This window comes from Hibiscus syriacus, unplaced genomic scaffold, assembly GCF_006381635.1.
Source record: "Hibiscus syriacus cultivar Baekdansim isolate YM2019G1 unplaced genomic scaffold, ASM638163v2 tig00111758_pilon, whole genome shotgun sequence".
Lineage (NCBI taxonomy): Eukaryota > Viridiplantae > Streptophyta > Magnoliopsida > Malvales > Malvaceae > Hibiscus > Hibiscus syriacus.
In genome coordinates this window covers 1336109-1352890 of record NW_024063170.1, presented here as the reverse complement: position 1 = coordinate 1352890, position 16782 = coordinate 1336109, and the positions used below count along the sequence as shown (strand labels likewise).

Sequence of the window (16782 nt, the reverse complement as noted above, 5' to 3'; positions counted from 1 at the left end):
CATCTCTTCCTTTACATGCTCTGGACAGTTTGGGCAACTAGTAACATATGAAAAACCACCAATGAAATGCCATTTCATTCGATACACATCACCCTTCACTACTTTAGGACAAAAATGGCAACGAAAATTGTTTCTGTTGCTAGGCTCTTGCATAGAATATTTCCTAGCTGGATCAGTTGATTTATTGGTTGTGTTTGTATTTGAACCCGTTATGGTAGCACTAGGAATTGGTTCCATACTAAAAATCACAAACAAACAACTTACTAAAACACATAAAAGCTTAAATAAGTAGCAAGTAGCAAAACAATCAAACACCCCAGCAATAAAACATTGAAATATGAACAAATTAATAGCATTTAAACCAACTTTCTGATTATTGAACAAATGAATAGGCGAACAACAACATTAAGCATAATTAAATAAACATATAAGTTACAAAAAAAAATCAAACACCCCAGAAGCAGAAACATTCAAGTTCAAATCAACATATAAGTTACAAAAATCAGAAGAAACATGTAAATAAGTTTTAAAAAAACAATCAGCAAAAAAGAAGCATGGTTGAACATCATAGCAGATTAGATTTCTGATTATTAAACAACAATACTCAATAGAACAAAAAAAACAACAGTAACACCATTAATATTCAAATCGCATAATCATGTTCAATCAACATAGCAGAAGCATGATGAAATCACAAGATTAATGTTAAGAAACAGTAAAATCGATGATAAATGTAAAAAAACAAATTTCGAGACTTACCTTTAAGTTTCTTCAATGGAAGACCTTCAATCGCAGGTGGGAAAGCTCGATGGAGGGAAAATTGGAGGACACTTCGATGGAGGAAAAGCATCGACCAGGCGTAACATTTTATTAGAGATTTAGGTCAATTAAATTTGGGCTTTTTAAGCCCATTCCAACAATTAAGTTAGAAACATAAACTAGTCTAACTAAAAGCCCAAAAAAAGTTTTACTAAACGTATCGGCTTGTATCAGCCGCATCGGATCGCATCAGACCACATTATGTACCCCCTACTATATCATGCTACCTGATGTGCTTTGACCATTGCAACGGCCGCATCACGCGTACCGGATGCGCGCTTTTTTAAACCAAGTATTATATGATCAAGAATGTCAACCTAACTGATGTTTGATCATCTGTGATAACTCAGGTTTACATTATTAGAGGAGATGGAACTCAAAGAGGTGCATCTCTTATATTTGAGGTGATTTCTTTCATCTTATTCGAATAAAGTTCCAATTATATTTGAGGTGCTCATTAATAAAACAATGTTTTAAACTTTATAGGAAATTAGAAGGCGTGGTCTTAAAACTGTATCGGTCTTGTGAAGGTAATGGGCCGCTACAGTGGTAATTTACCATCTCCGTTTTCCTAAAATCTGTTATATTTATAAGATCCCAATACCTATGTTTGAAACTGTGAAATCGTGATGCAATTTAAGAGCAACTTATGGGTAGGTTTTATTGCAATGTATGCGACTCTAGCAAGCCGAGATGTGGATTGTTCCTTGATCCCAGAGTCACCCTTTTATCTTGAAGGACCTGGAGGGATTTTTGAATACATTGAGAAACGACTTAAAGAAGATGACCATATGGTTGTTGTGATTGCAGAAGGTGCATGCCAGGAGCTACTTTCCGAAAGCATTCAATCCATGACAGATGCTTCTGGAAACAAACTTCTCCAAGATGTTGGACTATGGCTATCACAGAGGATTAAAGGACCATACACCACATGGATTCAACTTGGGAACTCTCAACATACCAAAATTTAAGTATTGTAGTAATTTGGAACTCATTCATTGGCTTTTTCCCTTTTTTCAGGATTACTTTTCAAAACAAAGAAAGATACCCATAAACCTCAAATATATATATTAGCAGAAAAAACAAGTAATGGGAGGTTTTGGTATAGTTCTTTTACCAAACATAAAATTTCTTGAGGCAAATCCAACGTATATGATTCGTACTGTTCCAAACAATGCATCTGAAAACATTTATTGCACTATTCTTGCTCAAAATATTGTCCATAGAGCGATGGCAGGATACACCGGCTTTAGAAGCGATCTTGTCAATGGAAGGCACACATACATCCCATTCAACGTGAGTTCATCCCAACTTTGTTGTTCTAGTTTTTTTGGGTAATTTACACATTTAGTACTTAACCTATAAGTTTTGGTTTATTTTAGTACCTAAACTTTTAATTTTTTTAAAAGACATACCTAAATTTTAGTTTTTATTTCATTTTAGTATCCTGTTCAAAATTTAACGTTAAATTTTGATTTTTTTAAAGTTTAACATGTTAATTCCTTTGGCGTATGTTAGCTGGACTAACGTGCACCCAAAGAAAAATTAGTTTTTTTGGGGTTTGGTGGTTTCTTCTTCTCATCATGGTTTGTTGCGTCCTTCATTGGTATCTGGGATCTGGTCTTCCTTCATGACGGCCCCGACGGTGGGTGCCCCTGACTGGAAGAAGTTATTCGTCGTTGGTGATGACCACACCCTATAGTTTTTTCTGTCTTCTTAGGATTCAGCAGGATCAGTCATTGTTAAACCTCCATATGAGGTCTTCAAAGAGGGGGTTCGTGAATGAAAGTTCTCATTGGTGGGTTAATTTATTGGTAAACATCTTAATTTTGGTGCTTAGCAGTGATTAGTTGGGATTATGTGGGGGAAGGGCCAATTCGTACATCTTCTCCTTTGCTAATGCGACTGCTAGGGACTGGGTATTGGAGCATGGTCCCTGGCATATCCAGAATAAGTCATTGTTGCTACGTAAATGGGAACCCAATTTGAAGAGTTTAGATTTTGATTTGTCTAGGGACTAGGGTTCCTTTATCGGTTCAGAGTTATAATGTCCCTTTAGAGCTATATTCGAAGTGTGGATTGAGCTACATTGCTACCGCGCTTGGCACCCCCTTATACATGGATGATATTACTGCATCTAGGTAGAGGTTTGAGTATTCTAAGGTCTGTATGGAGATTAAGGTTGGTGTAATTCTGTCAGACTGTGGAGGTCTTTTTGTATGATGGTAATATCACTGTGGTTGGGGTTTATGTACCTTGGTTTACCCTATCTTGTTCCCATTGTGTGGTGTTTGGCCATTATGATAAAATTTACCCTGTGGGTAAGGGGTTTAACAAAGTTTGAAAGATTAAAGAAGGCTCTGGGTGGATAATGACATTTTTACTGTTGATTTGGTGTCTGATGGTTAGGCTACCTGTTGTGATCATGATTTGGAGGTTGTAAGCCCTATTGCTGATCAACCTCATAATGATACTTGTTTGGAGACTATTATGGAGCCTGGTGTTTTGGTTAATTGCTTGATAAGAGTATGGATGTTGTAGTTCCTTCCATTGGGAGTAATGCTGGTGCTTCTATTGTGATTGGGGGATCTACGAGGGGTGAGTCTTCTGTTACTCAATCGTGGAAGAAGGCTAAGCAGAAGAAGGCTAAGTAGAAGAAGGCTAAGCAGAAGAAGGGCCCCTCTTTGGCGAACAAGTTTGTAATCTTGATTGATGCTTTGCCTATCTTGAACTGCTTGGTAGGAAGCGTAGGGATGCTTCCATTGGTGTAGCAAACCTTCTACAGAAACTAAATAATAAGAAGAATGATGCTACTAATAAAGATAAACGGGTAGTGGTACCTACTGATGTACAACCGGGTTGTGTGGTCCCACCTTGACTAAATCATTATTGTGGGATTTTGGAATGTGAGGGGGTTGAACAACCATCTGAAGTGTGGTAGCATTATTCAGAGGTTGTACAAATCAGGTTTAGATATAGTGTGCATCTATAAGACTAGGGTTTGGTAAAGTAAAGCTCCTAGTGTGTTTGAAAGCTTTGTGGAATGGGATATATGTTCTAACTATGATTGAGTTGCCAATAGAATAATTTGGGTTGCATGGAGGAATGGTGTTGATGTTTCTATCAAGTGGATTACTGGCCAGGCAGTTACTCTGTCGAGTAGTTTTAATGGGACTGCTTGTTTTGTTACTGTAATTTATGGTAGCAATGATGGTAGAGAGACTAGACTTATTTGGATTATTTAAGGGAGATTATTTCAGTTTGTAATTCTTCTCCTTGGTTGCTAAGTGGTGATCTTAATGCCATTGTGTCCCCTGCTGAAAGTTTTGATTTTTCTGGTTTTAGGGCTCTCTATTCTGATATGCAAGATTGTAGGTTTTGTTTATAGGATATAGGGGTTAATGATCATCCTCATTATGGCCCTCTTTATACCTGATCTAATAAGTAGCTGGAGGGATTTATTGCTCACAAGTTGGACATGGTGTTGGTTAATGTTCATTTGTTTTTGGCTTTCCCTAAGTCTTATGTTGAGTTTCAAGCACCTAGGGATTTTGATCAATGTCTTGTGGTTGCTTGGCTGTCTAAGGAGGTCCCTACTTAAAGACTCAAGCCTTTCATTTTTTTAACTTTTGGGTCCTCCATGATAGTTTTGTTGACATTGTGACAGAGTCTTAGGACATCTTTGTGCAAGGAAACCCTATAAAGGTCTTGTTCCACAAGCTGAAAAGGTTAAAGGGTCCTCTTAAGACCTTTAACAAGGAGCAATATGCTAATATTTCTAACAAGGAGGGTAAAAAGGGGATTGTTGGGATAACAGTAGATGTGTAACCTAACTGGAAATGCTAATGTTGTGAGGGAAAAAGAGTTACAACAGGAGTTATGGGGCCTTAGAAAGCTTGAGAATTATTTTGTAGGCAAAGGTCTAAGATCTAGTGGCTTAGGGATGAGGATCAGTGTACCAAGTTTTTCTCATTATATTGTGGCTACCAAGATGAAGAGAAACACTATTAGGGTCTTAGAGTCTGATAGTGGGGAGAGACTGAATAGTTTTGAATCAATGTCTGCTGAGATAATTGCTTAATATACTAAGCTCATAGGGGCTCTTGACCTTGGTGTTGTGGGCTGCAATATTGGCATGTTACAGGAGGTGTTTAAGTGTTCCATCCCTTTTAATGGGGTTAAGGTTTTAGAAAGGGATGTCACCGATGAAGAGGTGAGGCATGCCATTTTTTCTCAAGGGGATGACAAGAGTCATAGTCTTGATGTTTACACATATTGTTTCTTTAAAAAATGTTGGGCTATTGTTGGTAAGGATTTTGTGGCTGTTGTTAAATTCTTTTTTAGCTCTTCCATTTTATTGCATGCTTTCAATGCCACTTCCTTAGTTCTTGTTCCTAAGGTCCCTAACCCTTGCTTAGTTAAGGACTTTAGGCCTATTTCATGTTGTTCAATAGTCTATAAAGCCATTACTAGAATCCTGATTGACAGGATCAATGTGTTTCTACCTAGTTTAATTTCTCATAGTCAACCTGCATTTGTTAAAGGCATAAATATTGTGGACAATATCTTATAGGCCCAAAAATAAGTGAGAGGCTATGATAGGAAGACTCTCTCCCCCAGATGTGCTCTGAAGGTGGATCTTCAGAAGGATTTTGATAGTTTGTCATGGGATTTTGTCATTGTTGTTTTGGAAGTTATTGGCTTACCTGAAAGGTTTAGAGGATGGGTTAAGGTTTGCTTAACTATTGTTAGGTTCTCTATTGCCTTCAATGGCATCTTGGTGGGTTATTTTAAAGGTGGTAGGGGTGTAAGGTAGGGGGATCCCTTCTCCCCTTATCTGTTTGTTCTTACTATGATATGTTGTCTTATCTATTAAACTTAGTTGCTGCTGAAGGTATATTCCACTACCATCCTAAGTGTAAGAGAATAGACATGACACACCTCTGTTTTACTGATGACTTGTTCATCTTCTATAAAGGTTCTTTGGAATTTGTTGTGGGTGTTCAGATTGTTTTGGAGAACTTTTATAGTATGTATGGTTTGAGACTTAATTTCTCTAAGAGTGAATTATTTGCTTCAGGGTTTGGCTGGGATAATATGGAGTCTATTGGGGTGGCTTTTGGTTTTAGGATTGGTCAACTTCCTGTAAGGTATTTGGGGATACCTCTAGTTACTAAGAGGTTATCTGAGAAAGATTGTTTTCCCATGTTAGAAAAGATGAGGGCTAGGTTAAATAGTTGGTCTTATCGATGTCTCAGCTATGCAGGGAGGTTGCAGCTAATCAATTCTGTCCGTTTTGGTATTGCTAATTTTTGGTGTCGTCAATTGATTTTATCTAAATTTGTTTTAAAGAAGGTTGAGCAGATTTAAACTAGTTTTTTTTTTGGAATGGCAGAGACTCTCTTGCTGTTGGGGCTAAGGTGAGTTGGAAGAAAGTTTGTTGCCTGAGAGCTTAAGGGGGTCTTGGGGTGTAAGACATCTACTGTTGGAATAAAGCTAACATGTTCATTCTTATTAGGAATATATTAGCTGGCAATGGCTCCTTGTGGGTAGTGTGGGTTAAGGAATATGTCCTTAAGGGTGTTAGCTTCTGGCAGATGGAATGTAAGAGCAGTATGAGCTGGAGCCTTAGAAAGCTATTCCAATTGAGAGGGGAAGTTATTGCCTTCTTTGCTAGACATGATGGTCTGAATTTGGGTAGGACCAATTTAGTTTAGGAGGAGATTAGAGTTAAAGGAGAAAGGGTACCTTGGCATAGGCTAATTTGGTTTCCTGACCATATGTCTAGGCAGTCTATTATTATTTGGCTTGTTGTTATTGATAGGCTTGCTACCTGGGATAGGATGGCTCGAATGGGCATCATTGATTCAAATGTTTATGTCTGCCATCTCTGTGGGGTTGTTGATGAGTCTAGGGACTAAATGTTATTTGGGTGTGTTTTCTCTAGGGATTTGTGGAGTGCTGCTCTGGATTTATGTAGGGTTTTAAGAATCGTTTCTAGTTGGGATGGGGAATTACAGTGGGTCCTGCATAGGTTTAAGGGGGAAATTATGTTGGTTTATATTTTGAAGCTTGCTTGGAATGGTACCATTTATCTTACCTGGATGGATAGGAATCGAAGGGTGTTTGATGGGGTTAATAGGAGTGGGCTGAGGTTCTTGATTCATTGAAGGAACTTGTTTGGATTCAGGTCCTTGGTAGGCATGTAAATAGAATCCATTCTGTTTCTCTTTGTGATGTTTGGGGGTTGTTTAGGGTGCTCGAGTTTTTGTTGGGTGCCTCTTGTTTGATGTAGCAGTTTTTTCTGCTTTTCTTGGGTAATAAAAATGCAAATTATCCACAAACAAAAATTGATAGTTTAGTTACTAAATGCGTTAAAATTTTAACGACGAAGTACTAAAATGAAATAAAAACTAAACATGAGATATGATTTTTTTAAAAAATGAAAATTTAAGTACTAAAATAAATTAAAATTGATAATTTAAATACTAAATGTAGTTTACCTTTTTTGTATTAATTTATTCGATGGATAAAACTCCTCCAAATATATACAAAAACTAAATGAAATTAAACATAGTGTGTCAAATACATCTATATCCAATGATATATATCGGAATACAGAGTTGCGAAATTTGACTTTATAAACCTCCTATTATTGTATGCAAAAAAAAAAAAAAAATAAGATTGAACATAAAGTGTATCGGTATATATATCTCAACAATCATATCAAAATTTAAGTAACATTTATAATAAATTTTAAAAAGGTAGTATTTATATCTCAGCAATCATATTTTATGCACGTATTTATTTATAATTCATTATTCAAAATTTTTATTTAGTATTGTATTTTGTTTAAATGATTAATATATATATATATATCAAGATAAAATTATTCAAAAATTAATTTTTTTTCATGAAACATAACATTATTTAAGAAATAGGATACAATGAAATTAGTCATTATATTCTCCAAAATAATTAATCATTAAGAATCTTGCATTATTGCTACTTATAGTACTAAAACAAAGGGATAGTCTTATATATACGTTAATGGATGCAAAAAAATAAACAATATTTCTACTAAGATTAAAGTTTAATTGATTTTTTGAATGATTTTATTTGCAGCGAATTATCGAAAAACAAAATAAAGTTGTGATCACAGATAGGATGTGGGCAAGGCTTCTTTGTTCGACAAATCAACATACTTTATGAGAGCTAAAGATATCATTGAAAATAAAATCGATCATAATCATTCAACCCTATTGTTGGGTGATAGAATTTGGAGCCAAAAATGCTTTGCTGACGAGATGACAATCAGTTGAGTTGAAGTTTCAAGTATTTAAAAAGTTATTTCATTGTATTCATATCTGGATGTACATATTCAGTATGTTTTATATTTGAATACAAGAGAGAAAATTAGGTCTTATTAAATTATTGCTTAGTCCACTGTTAAAATATCTTGCTATGCCTGGTTAATTATTAAGAAATATATTTTATGTTTTTCTTTTTTTTGGATAAATGTAAAAAACTTATTTATCCGAGAGTAGCCAATTTGCTACAATAACACAAAATTCGCAATACAACTCAAGTCAGAACAGTAGCTAACTCAAATTCTTAGGGATGGTAATGGGTCGAGTTAGGGTTGGGTTTTGGGTCCACCCAACTCGATCCGAAAATAGGTATCCACCTGAACTCGACTAAAAAATTTTATATCCTCCACCCGATTGGACTAAAAAATTTTATATCATCCATCTGACTCCGACCCGACCCGATTTTAGAGTATACATCCGACCCGGCCCGATTTCAGAGTATACATCCGACCCAACTCATCCTGACTTGATAAAAAATAAGGATTTAATTTCAAAAATAATAAATTTTTTAAGGAAGTTACATTATTATCTTCAGGTCGGATTTTTTTCACCCTCCACCTGAACCCGACCCGAACCCAAACTTTTTTAAAAAATTTGACCTGATCATATCGAAACCCATAAGATTCAGATAAAATTACCATCCTACAAATTCCATTCTAAGCAGTCTGCTATTAATAGAGCTAAAATTATTACATTTTTATCTACCAACCGCCCTCGAACCACCTCTCACGTCTACTTAATAAGCTCATGCACTAAACAATGCTTCCTTTAAAAAATCCTTTTATTTCTCTCTCTCCAAACAAGGTAAATGGCAGAATTTCACGCAATCTTCAACAAGACTCGGAAGAAACTTATCCTCGAGTCTTTTGATCTCCCACTCAAGCTCAAAAGTCCAGCCTCCAACCCTCCTCAGTGGATTTCAAGCCTCTAGAACCTTGGCCCATACCTCCTTCAAATACGAGCACTCAAAGAACAAATAATCCACAACTCTACTCAACTTGAACACTAAAAGAATCAAGCATATTCTTTATAGGCAACCTGTTCAGACTATCCAAATTATCAAAGATTGTCGAGGAATATGAAAAACGTGTCAAATCAAATTATACCAAACTTTCTATTCCTAACAGTCCCCAAATTTTGTCAAAATCATTCTTAAAATCTATGAGGGCACCACTTGGAAAACAAGCTTTCAATTTTACAAACCTTTTTCAAGTCCAGCTTCAGCCATTTTTTACCTACACTTGATAGTAATCGATTCTTTTTGGCACACATTCATAGCTCCGGTCACTAGAATTGGTTTATAGCGGCATTTTTTGTCCTATAGTGACATTTAAAAGCACCGCTAAAAATATTACTGGCGCAAAAAAACGCCGTAAAAATCGTCGCTAATACAAACGTCACAACTATTAGTGGCGTTTGTATACTAAAACGCCGCTAAAGGTCAGGTTATATATGACAATTTAGTATACAAACGCCGTAACAGGTTCGCCCATAGCGATATTTTTGGGCACAAACGCTGTAATAGGTTTGATATTTATAGGAGTTTTCCCGCAATAGGTTCGCTATTTAATGGCGTTTTTAGTCACAAACGTCGCAATAGGTTGGCCATTTAGCGGCATTTTGTTTTCCTAAAAATGCCGCCAAATATGCACTCTGTTAGTGGTGTTTTGCCCCTAAAACGCCGCTAATCGAAACTAATTTTCAACATATCTTCTTCCTATTTTGTATTACCCAAATTTAACCAATAACAATATCCAATAATCATCTTAAATTTAATTAGGATTCGAATTAAGTAATAATACATAAAAACATAAATAAATCAAAGTTTACAAACATCCAAGTTAAATATAATGTAGTTCAACATTTTTAAATAACATAAACAAAGCATTAACCTAAGAAAACACCTAGGATGATGAATTCTTCGTTTGATTATGTTGCATCATCTGCTTCATAGCTTCAATTTGATTTTGAAGTTCTTCATATTTTTTCTGAAATGATGCTTCTCTCTCTTCTCTATCTACTTCTCTCGCTTCAGCTTCGGCTTTTATTTGAGCAATTTTTCCAACAACTTGACTCAACTGTTGTTTTAATTTATTAACTTCTTGTTGAGAATACCGATTGTGTGATGGCATGTACTAAGACGAGTTGGATCTAAAATATTTGGTTGGAGTAACGAATGATCTCTGACAACGAACTTGACCATATCTTTCATGACCGAAAACTTCAGCAATAACTTGATTTTCAATCTCGTCCGCATCAATAGAAGCATGGGATGAAGCCATAGCTTCATACTCTACCCTTTTATCACTCAATTTTTCTTGATAATCAATTAAGAATTTAGAACAAATTCAAAAATTATTTAAAATAAAAATGTTATACTATAAATATAACATAATGCAAATTTTATGTCCAGTAAATATACCATAATTTTTGTAGCTTTAAGAGCCATATGAGAACCATCTTTTTTTGTATGTGTCATTTCGAAGAGCTTTATTCGTCCAACTCTATTGCTAAACGTGATTTCCTACAATGTAGAATATAAATTAATACTTATAAAAAAGTAATGAATAATAGAAAAAATGTTAATTATTATATGCTACCAACTTAAAATGACTATATGAATAATCATAATTAAAAAAAGAATACATGTTCATGAGCTACACGAGCAAAGCTCTTCGATCCAGTAGTGTGAGTAAACTTTTGTCGTTGTCTGTTAGCAATACCAACGTGCTCTCGGTCCTACAGTTTGAACTCCACATGACTTATAAAGTCAATAATATAGTGATAATATTATTTTTAAAGTGTGTCATACCTCTCCTTTCTTTGAACTCCAAAACCTGACTGTATCTTCCCATTGATATATGAACATTCCAAGTGGGACATTTTGTAGCTTTCCTTAAAGGCTGAGATTGTTCTTAAAATATTTCTTTTTTAAGAAACTCTTGTGGTGTCTCCATTTCTTTCCTAACGCTTGCTTTAATATGTTTAAATTGACCTTCCATTTTATGAAACAACTTGATGCAAGTCTACAAAACTCGAACATACATGCTGAAGTTACAGTTCACATCAAGTTGCAATTTATATGGTTGATCATCATACATACAGGTTCCAAATGTAAACCCTTCCTTGGTAAATTGGAATATGTTGATGACAGAAACAAGTTGTCATCTCAAATAGAAACTAATAGGGTGTAAACTATATCTAACTTAAACTTCATAAAATCAACTCCATTAGTTAACTAAAAACAAATATTAAAACTTGGTTTCCTATGTTAACTAAAAACAATAAAAACCAATCACACAAAAAGATGGTTATTACTTATGTTGATTCAACACTTTATTTTTATCAAGGTACCCTATTTCCAACACTTGTGTTTGACACACAGATACGACCTTCAAAATTCTTCCAAATGCAACATAATAAGTATACCATGCTTTCATGATTCAAAATCAGAATCATGATGCATGTACATATCAAGTTTACTTCAAAAATGCACACAAATATTAGACATATGACAAAATCATTCATACAATTCAGAAGATAGACCATAACAACAGAAAAAAACTCAAAATTATATGTATGGATAAAGAGGAAAAGAAGTAGAGTGTGTTACCTGGTAGAATGATGAATGGCGATGGAGACTAGCAACTACGACGTTATGCTTTGCTGGTGGTGGTGGCTGCGTGATGGTGGTTGGCGCTGATGGAGACGCACAGTAGGAAAATCACAAATTTATATTGTCATTGCAGTCACCAATTTGAATCAATATTAGGTAACTAAAATTTGGGGAAAATCAAAATGATGGATTTTTTTACCTAGAAAATGTAGAAACAAATACTTCTACAAGTGTTATCATTTACCACAACATAAAAGAAAAAACAATTTTAATCAAAAGCATGTCTTTTTGCTTTTTTAGACAACCAACAGTTAAACAAGTATGAGCTTTCGAGTTTCAATGCAATGATGATTCCAAGGCGAAGATTCCATGTTATGATATTTGCAAGCTAAAGTGAATGCATACAAAATTATCAATCTATGGATCAAGTGAAAGCAAAACAAAAGAAACAAAGTTCACGGATTCCCCAATTCATTCATTTCATCATCTTCTTCTCCACCCAACAAGGCCCAAAAGAAAATGCCTGGTGGTTGCTTATGAAAAATAGAGAAACACCCAAAGTTTTCGCGTATCAAAAACACATAAACGCCCTAAAAAAGAAGTGTGCGACGAAGAAGAAAGGCACACCTGGTGGTTGGTGGGAAGAGTGCGACGACGACGATGGTAGCTTCTGCTGGTGGTTGCGGTACGGTAGTTGTGATGGGTTAGGGATTAGAAATGTGTAAAGGAGAAAAATAGCGGAGACCGGGAGTGAAGCCCTCAAAACATGTAAAGGAGAAAATAGAAAATGAATAAAGGTTCGGGGACTAATAACGACGTTTGTTAGCAAAAATACCACTAATGTCCGGATAAATAGCGGCGTTTATTTAATAATTGCCACTAAAATATGAGTATGTTGCAGTGTTTGTCAAAAAATGCCACTAACCTATGAGTTTTTAACGACGTTTGTCTAAAAATGCCACTATAATATGGTTCCGTAGGGGCGTTTGTTGAAAAACACCACTACAGTGTGAGCCTGTAGCAACATTTTTGTACAAGTGTCGTTAATGTTTACCATTTTGTGGCGTTTTGCCTAAAAACGCCGCGATATCTATAAATTTAGTGGCGTTTACATTCAAAACGCCACTATATATGCCGCTATAGATCAATTTTGTTGTAGTGGGGGAGAGATGCACGATTTTATGTTAGATGACAAACTTAAACTCAAGGGGATGAACTAAAATTTCGGGGGCGAACTAAAATTCTAGGAGACGAAACAGATTTTCAATAAGAAATACATAGAAAAATATGGTAATTTTAGATTTTCATGTGGGCGACTGCCCCTCTCGCCCCCTCGATCCATCCTTGCGTAGCTCCAAACAACTCAAAAGAAGCTATGCATTAAACAAAATGATTGAGAGTGTTTAAAATAAATATTACTTTATAATCACGTTAATTTTTTAAAAGAAACTAAATGAAAAATATGATTTTTCAAATTCTTAATATACTATTACTATTACTGGTATAAAACTTACAATTTTCAACTATGGCTACGATTATAAGGAGTGTATATCAAAATTAATGATTAAACAAATCTTAAATGGATAATTATGGTGTTATAACTAATGTAAATTAGAACAAATCATTAACTAAATAATTAGTAACCCAACTAATTTAAAGTTAACTCACTAATATCGAAGCATGATTTACTAAAAGCACCGAAATTTCCAACATTTTATCAAAAAAAAGGTAAACTACGTCAATGGTTACTGATGTTTGCGTAAGTTTTGTTTTAACCATTAATGTTTCAAAAGTTACAAATCGATCACTAATGTTATCGTTTATGACAAATCGGTCACTCGCCGTTAACAGCCGTTAAGAAACGTCACGGAAATCACACGTGGACCGTTAGCTGCTTACCTGGATGGTTGACCGCCTCTTTGACCGGTGTTTTACTAAATATTTAATGAAAATTTAATTAATAAAATTAAATGGAAAAACCCAAAACCAGAGGATGAAATGCAATTTGATCTTATGATTACAATCCTCACTCATGATTTCTGTAATAAGTATAAACCAATTGTTGCATGTTGAAATTCAAATTGGTGTTCACTTGGTTGAAAATACGCCGAATATATTCATCTTTTTTCGCTTGTTTCAGGGTACAATGCATCCCCATCTCCGGCGGAGTTTTCGAGTTTTTCGCCTACAGAAGGAATACCTGGTGCTGTTAAACAAAGAAGCTTTGCGCCAAGCATGCCACCTCAGTCGAATGGTAACTTCCATTTTGCGGTACCAAATGTTCTTGTTCTCGAGACTTTTTATTGAAGTTTCTTTCTTGACAATCCATAATCAGATTTACATTCTCCTCCTGCTTTGCCACCACTAATGCCAGTCTCGGTGCCTGAAACGACCGAAGGGGATGCACATTCCTCATCGCCAATTAATTCAATGGAACCGACGCCTCAAAATACAGCTCCGCCACCATTCCCTATTGAAGAAAATTTACCATTGTTGGCTCCAAGAATTCCAGTGGTGTTGCCACCATCTCCTCCATCAGTGCGAGCCCAAAATACAGCTCCACCACCATTCCCTATTGAAGAACATTTACCATTGTTGGCTCCTAGTATTCCAGTGGTGTTGCCACCATCTCCTCAATCCGCGCGAACCCAAAATACAGCTCCGCCACCATTTCCTATTGAAGAAAATTTACCAACCTTGGCTCCAAGTTTTCCAGTGGTGTTAGCACCATCTCCTCCATCCGCGATAACCCGAAATACAGCTCCGCCATCATTCCCTATTGAAGAACATTTACCATCCTTTGCACAAGAGAGAAATTGGAGAAGTGTGATGGTAAGTTTTGGGCTTAGCTGAATGGAGATAAAGGTGGGCAGGATGATTGTTAAGGAGATTTTACGTTTGAAACTTCGTTAGTGTTCGCTTCCCGATAAGGCCAAGCACCGCTCAGTTCATGATCTGAGACGTCGGGTCCTGAACATTCCGGGGACCTGTGTTCGGTACGGTGTAGTCGCTTTGTTGTTGTTCATGCTGCCAGTGCTACCCACAGATTTGCCGGTTAATCCACTGTAAAAATCCCAGCCACCGTCGGAGAATCCCGAAGCCATTTCCCCTCCCCTCTGCTTTGGGTTAACTTAATATTTCATCCTCAATCTAATGGTGGTTTTGAGATTTTTCATTTAATTTTATTAATTAAATTTTCATTAAATATTTGGTAAAACACCGGTCAAAAGGGTGGTAAACCATCCAAGTAAGCAACTAACGGTCCACGTGTGATTTCCGTGACGTCTCTTAACGGCTGTTAACGGCGATTGACCAATTTGTCACAAACAATAACATTAGTGACCAATTTATAACTTTTGAAACAATAGTGGTGAAAAAGAAAACTTACCCAAACATCAATGACTATTGGCGTAGTTTACCCAAAAAAATTAATGCTTCTATATAAAACAAAACTTGTAACTTATTAATTTGACAAATTTTATATTTTTCATAAATTTTAATTTGAATTTGAATATTTTTAGTTTTTGGTATTTAGTTATAGGTTTTTGATAAATATTAAAAAGCTATAATATTTAGATAAGCATTCTAATACTTTGTTACATATTTTGATATTAATATATAATCAGTTGAGATAATAAAACATTTTCTAACTTTTTTTAAAGAGTAAACAATAAACCTAATGATATTTTTCGCATTATAATCATATAAATTTATTAACATTTGTAGACACTCATTTTCGTTCATATTTTTTATATATATACATATAAATCTATATGTATATATATATTATATAGTTTGCGAATGTTTTGAAATACATACAATATATATATATAATTTTGAAAACGGTTTTTGGAAATATATTTTATATAATTTTTGGAAAACTTTATTGGAAACATATATAATATATGATTTTTGAAAACATTTTAAAATATATATATATATATATATATATATTATATAGTTTTTGAAAACATTTTGAATATATATATATATAATATATAGTTTTGAAATCATTTTTAAAACATTTATATAATATATAGTTTTAAAACATTTTTGAATATAATATATATATTTAAAAAAACATTTTTAAAACATTTATATAATATATAATTTTAAAACATTTTTGAAAATTATATAATATATAATTTTGAAAATATTTTTAAATATATAATATATAGTTTTTTTAAATATTTTAAAAAATATATATTATATAGTTTTTTGAAAATATTTTTATATATTATATATTATTTATTATATTTTATTATTATTATTATTATTATTCTTTTAATTATTATTTTTCTTATTTATTTTTTTCTTTTTATTTTTCTGGTCTAGGGTCCAAGTCCAATAAGGGTCCACGTCCAACCAGCCCAGGTCTATTAGGGTTGTAAAACCCTAATCTATCAAGATAACAAGCACAGCGCCGCATATGATCTTGGACCATTGGATCTGACCCAATCCAACGGTCGAGATCAAGCATTCCAGAAGATTTGAAGTCACCGGTTAATCAAGGATCTCGGCGGCGTACAACACCAAAATCGGAGCTACTCGAACTGAACCATTCGAGATCACCGAGAAGGCCCCCAACGAGAGCCTATAAATATCAAGCCATCTACGATGGGCAACAAAAACGAACAGAACACAGAACCGAGAGAGAATCCATGAAAATCACCGAAGCATAAACACATTAAACCGAGGGAAACACCATCACGAAAACAACGGCCACAAAAACCATGAACACAAAAGATAACAGTAAACCAAACACCCAACAGTACCAAATACATAACACAACCAATGTCGGGAAACAACAATCAAACATAAACCAAAAATAAAAAGCCCCAACACAAGGGACATATTGCTTACAAAAGAAGGGAGAGGCACCGGTCTGGGCTCGAAAAGTGAAGGGTCACCGGCAAGGAAGATAAAAAGGCCGAACCTTTCGAGTCAGATCTACTTCGTTCGGGGTAGTTTTAGGCG

General features: G+C 34.9%; 1 protein-coding gene and 1 pseudogene across 1 annotated transcript; both read left to right on the top strand.

The window, feature by feature from the left end:
- The first annotated feature begins 774 nt into the window (after positions 1-774).
- LOC120169342 lies at positions 775-8141 on the top strand (annotated as a pseudogene).
- A 4324-nt stretch (positions 8142-12465) lies between these two features.
- LOC120169341 (vegetative cell wall protein gp1-like) lies at positions 12466-14874 on the top strand. Its single transcript, XM_039177505.1, has 4 exons — positions 12466-12490; positions 13946-14059; positions 14141-14637; positions 14719-14874. The coding sequence occupies exons 1-4, from the start codon at positions 12466-12468 to the stop codon at positions 14872-14874; spliced, it is 792 nt and encodes a 263-aa protein (XP_039033436.1).
- The last annotated feature ends 1908 nt before the right edge of the window (positions 14875-16782 follow it).

What these genes read in the sequence shown, in the direction of transcription:
- LOC120169341 (XM_039177505.1), top strand. Translation starts at nt 12,466, where the DNA reads ATGGTAGCTTCTGCTGGTGGTTGCG. An exon ending in CATGCCACCTCAGTCGAATG is followed by an intron (nt 14,060 to 14,140) that starts GTAACTTCCATT and finishes ATCCATAATCAG; the next exon opens with ATTTACATTCTCCTCCTGCT. An exon ending in GAAATTGGAGAAGTGTGATG is followed by an intron (nt 14,638 to 14,718) that starts GTAAGTTTTGGG and finishes AAACTTCGTTAG; the next exon opens with TGTTCGCTTCCCGATAAGGC.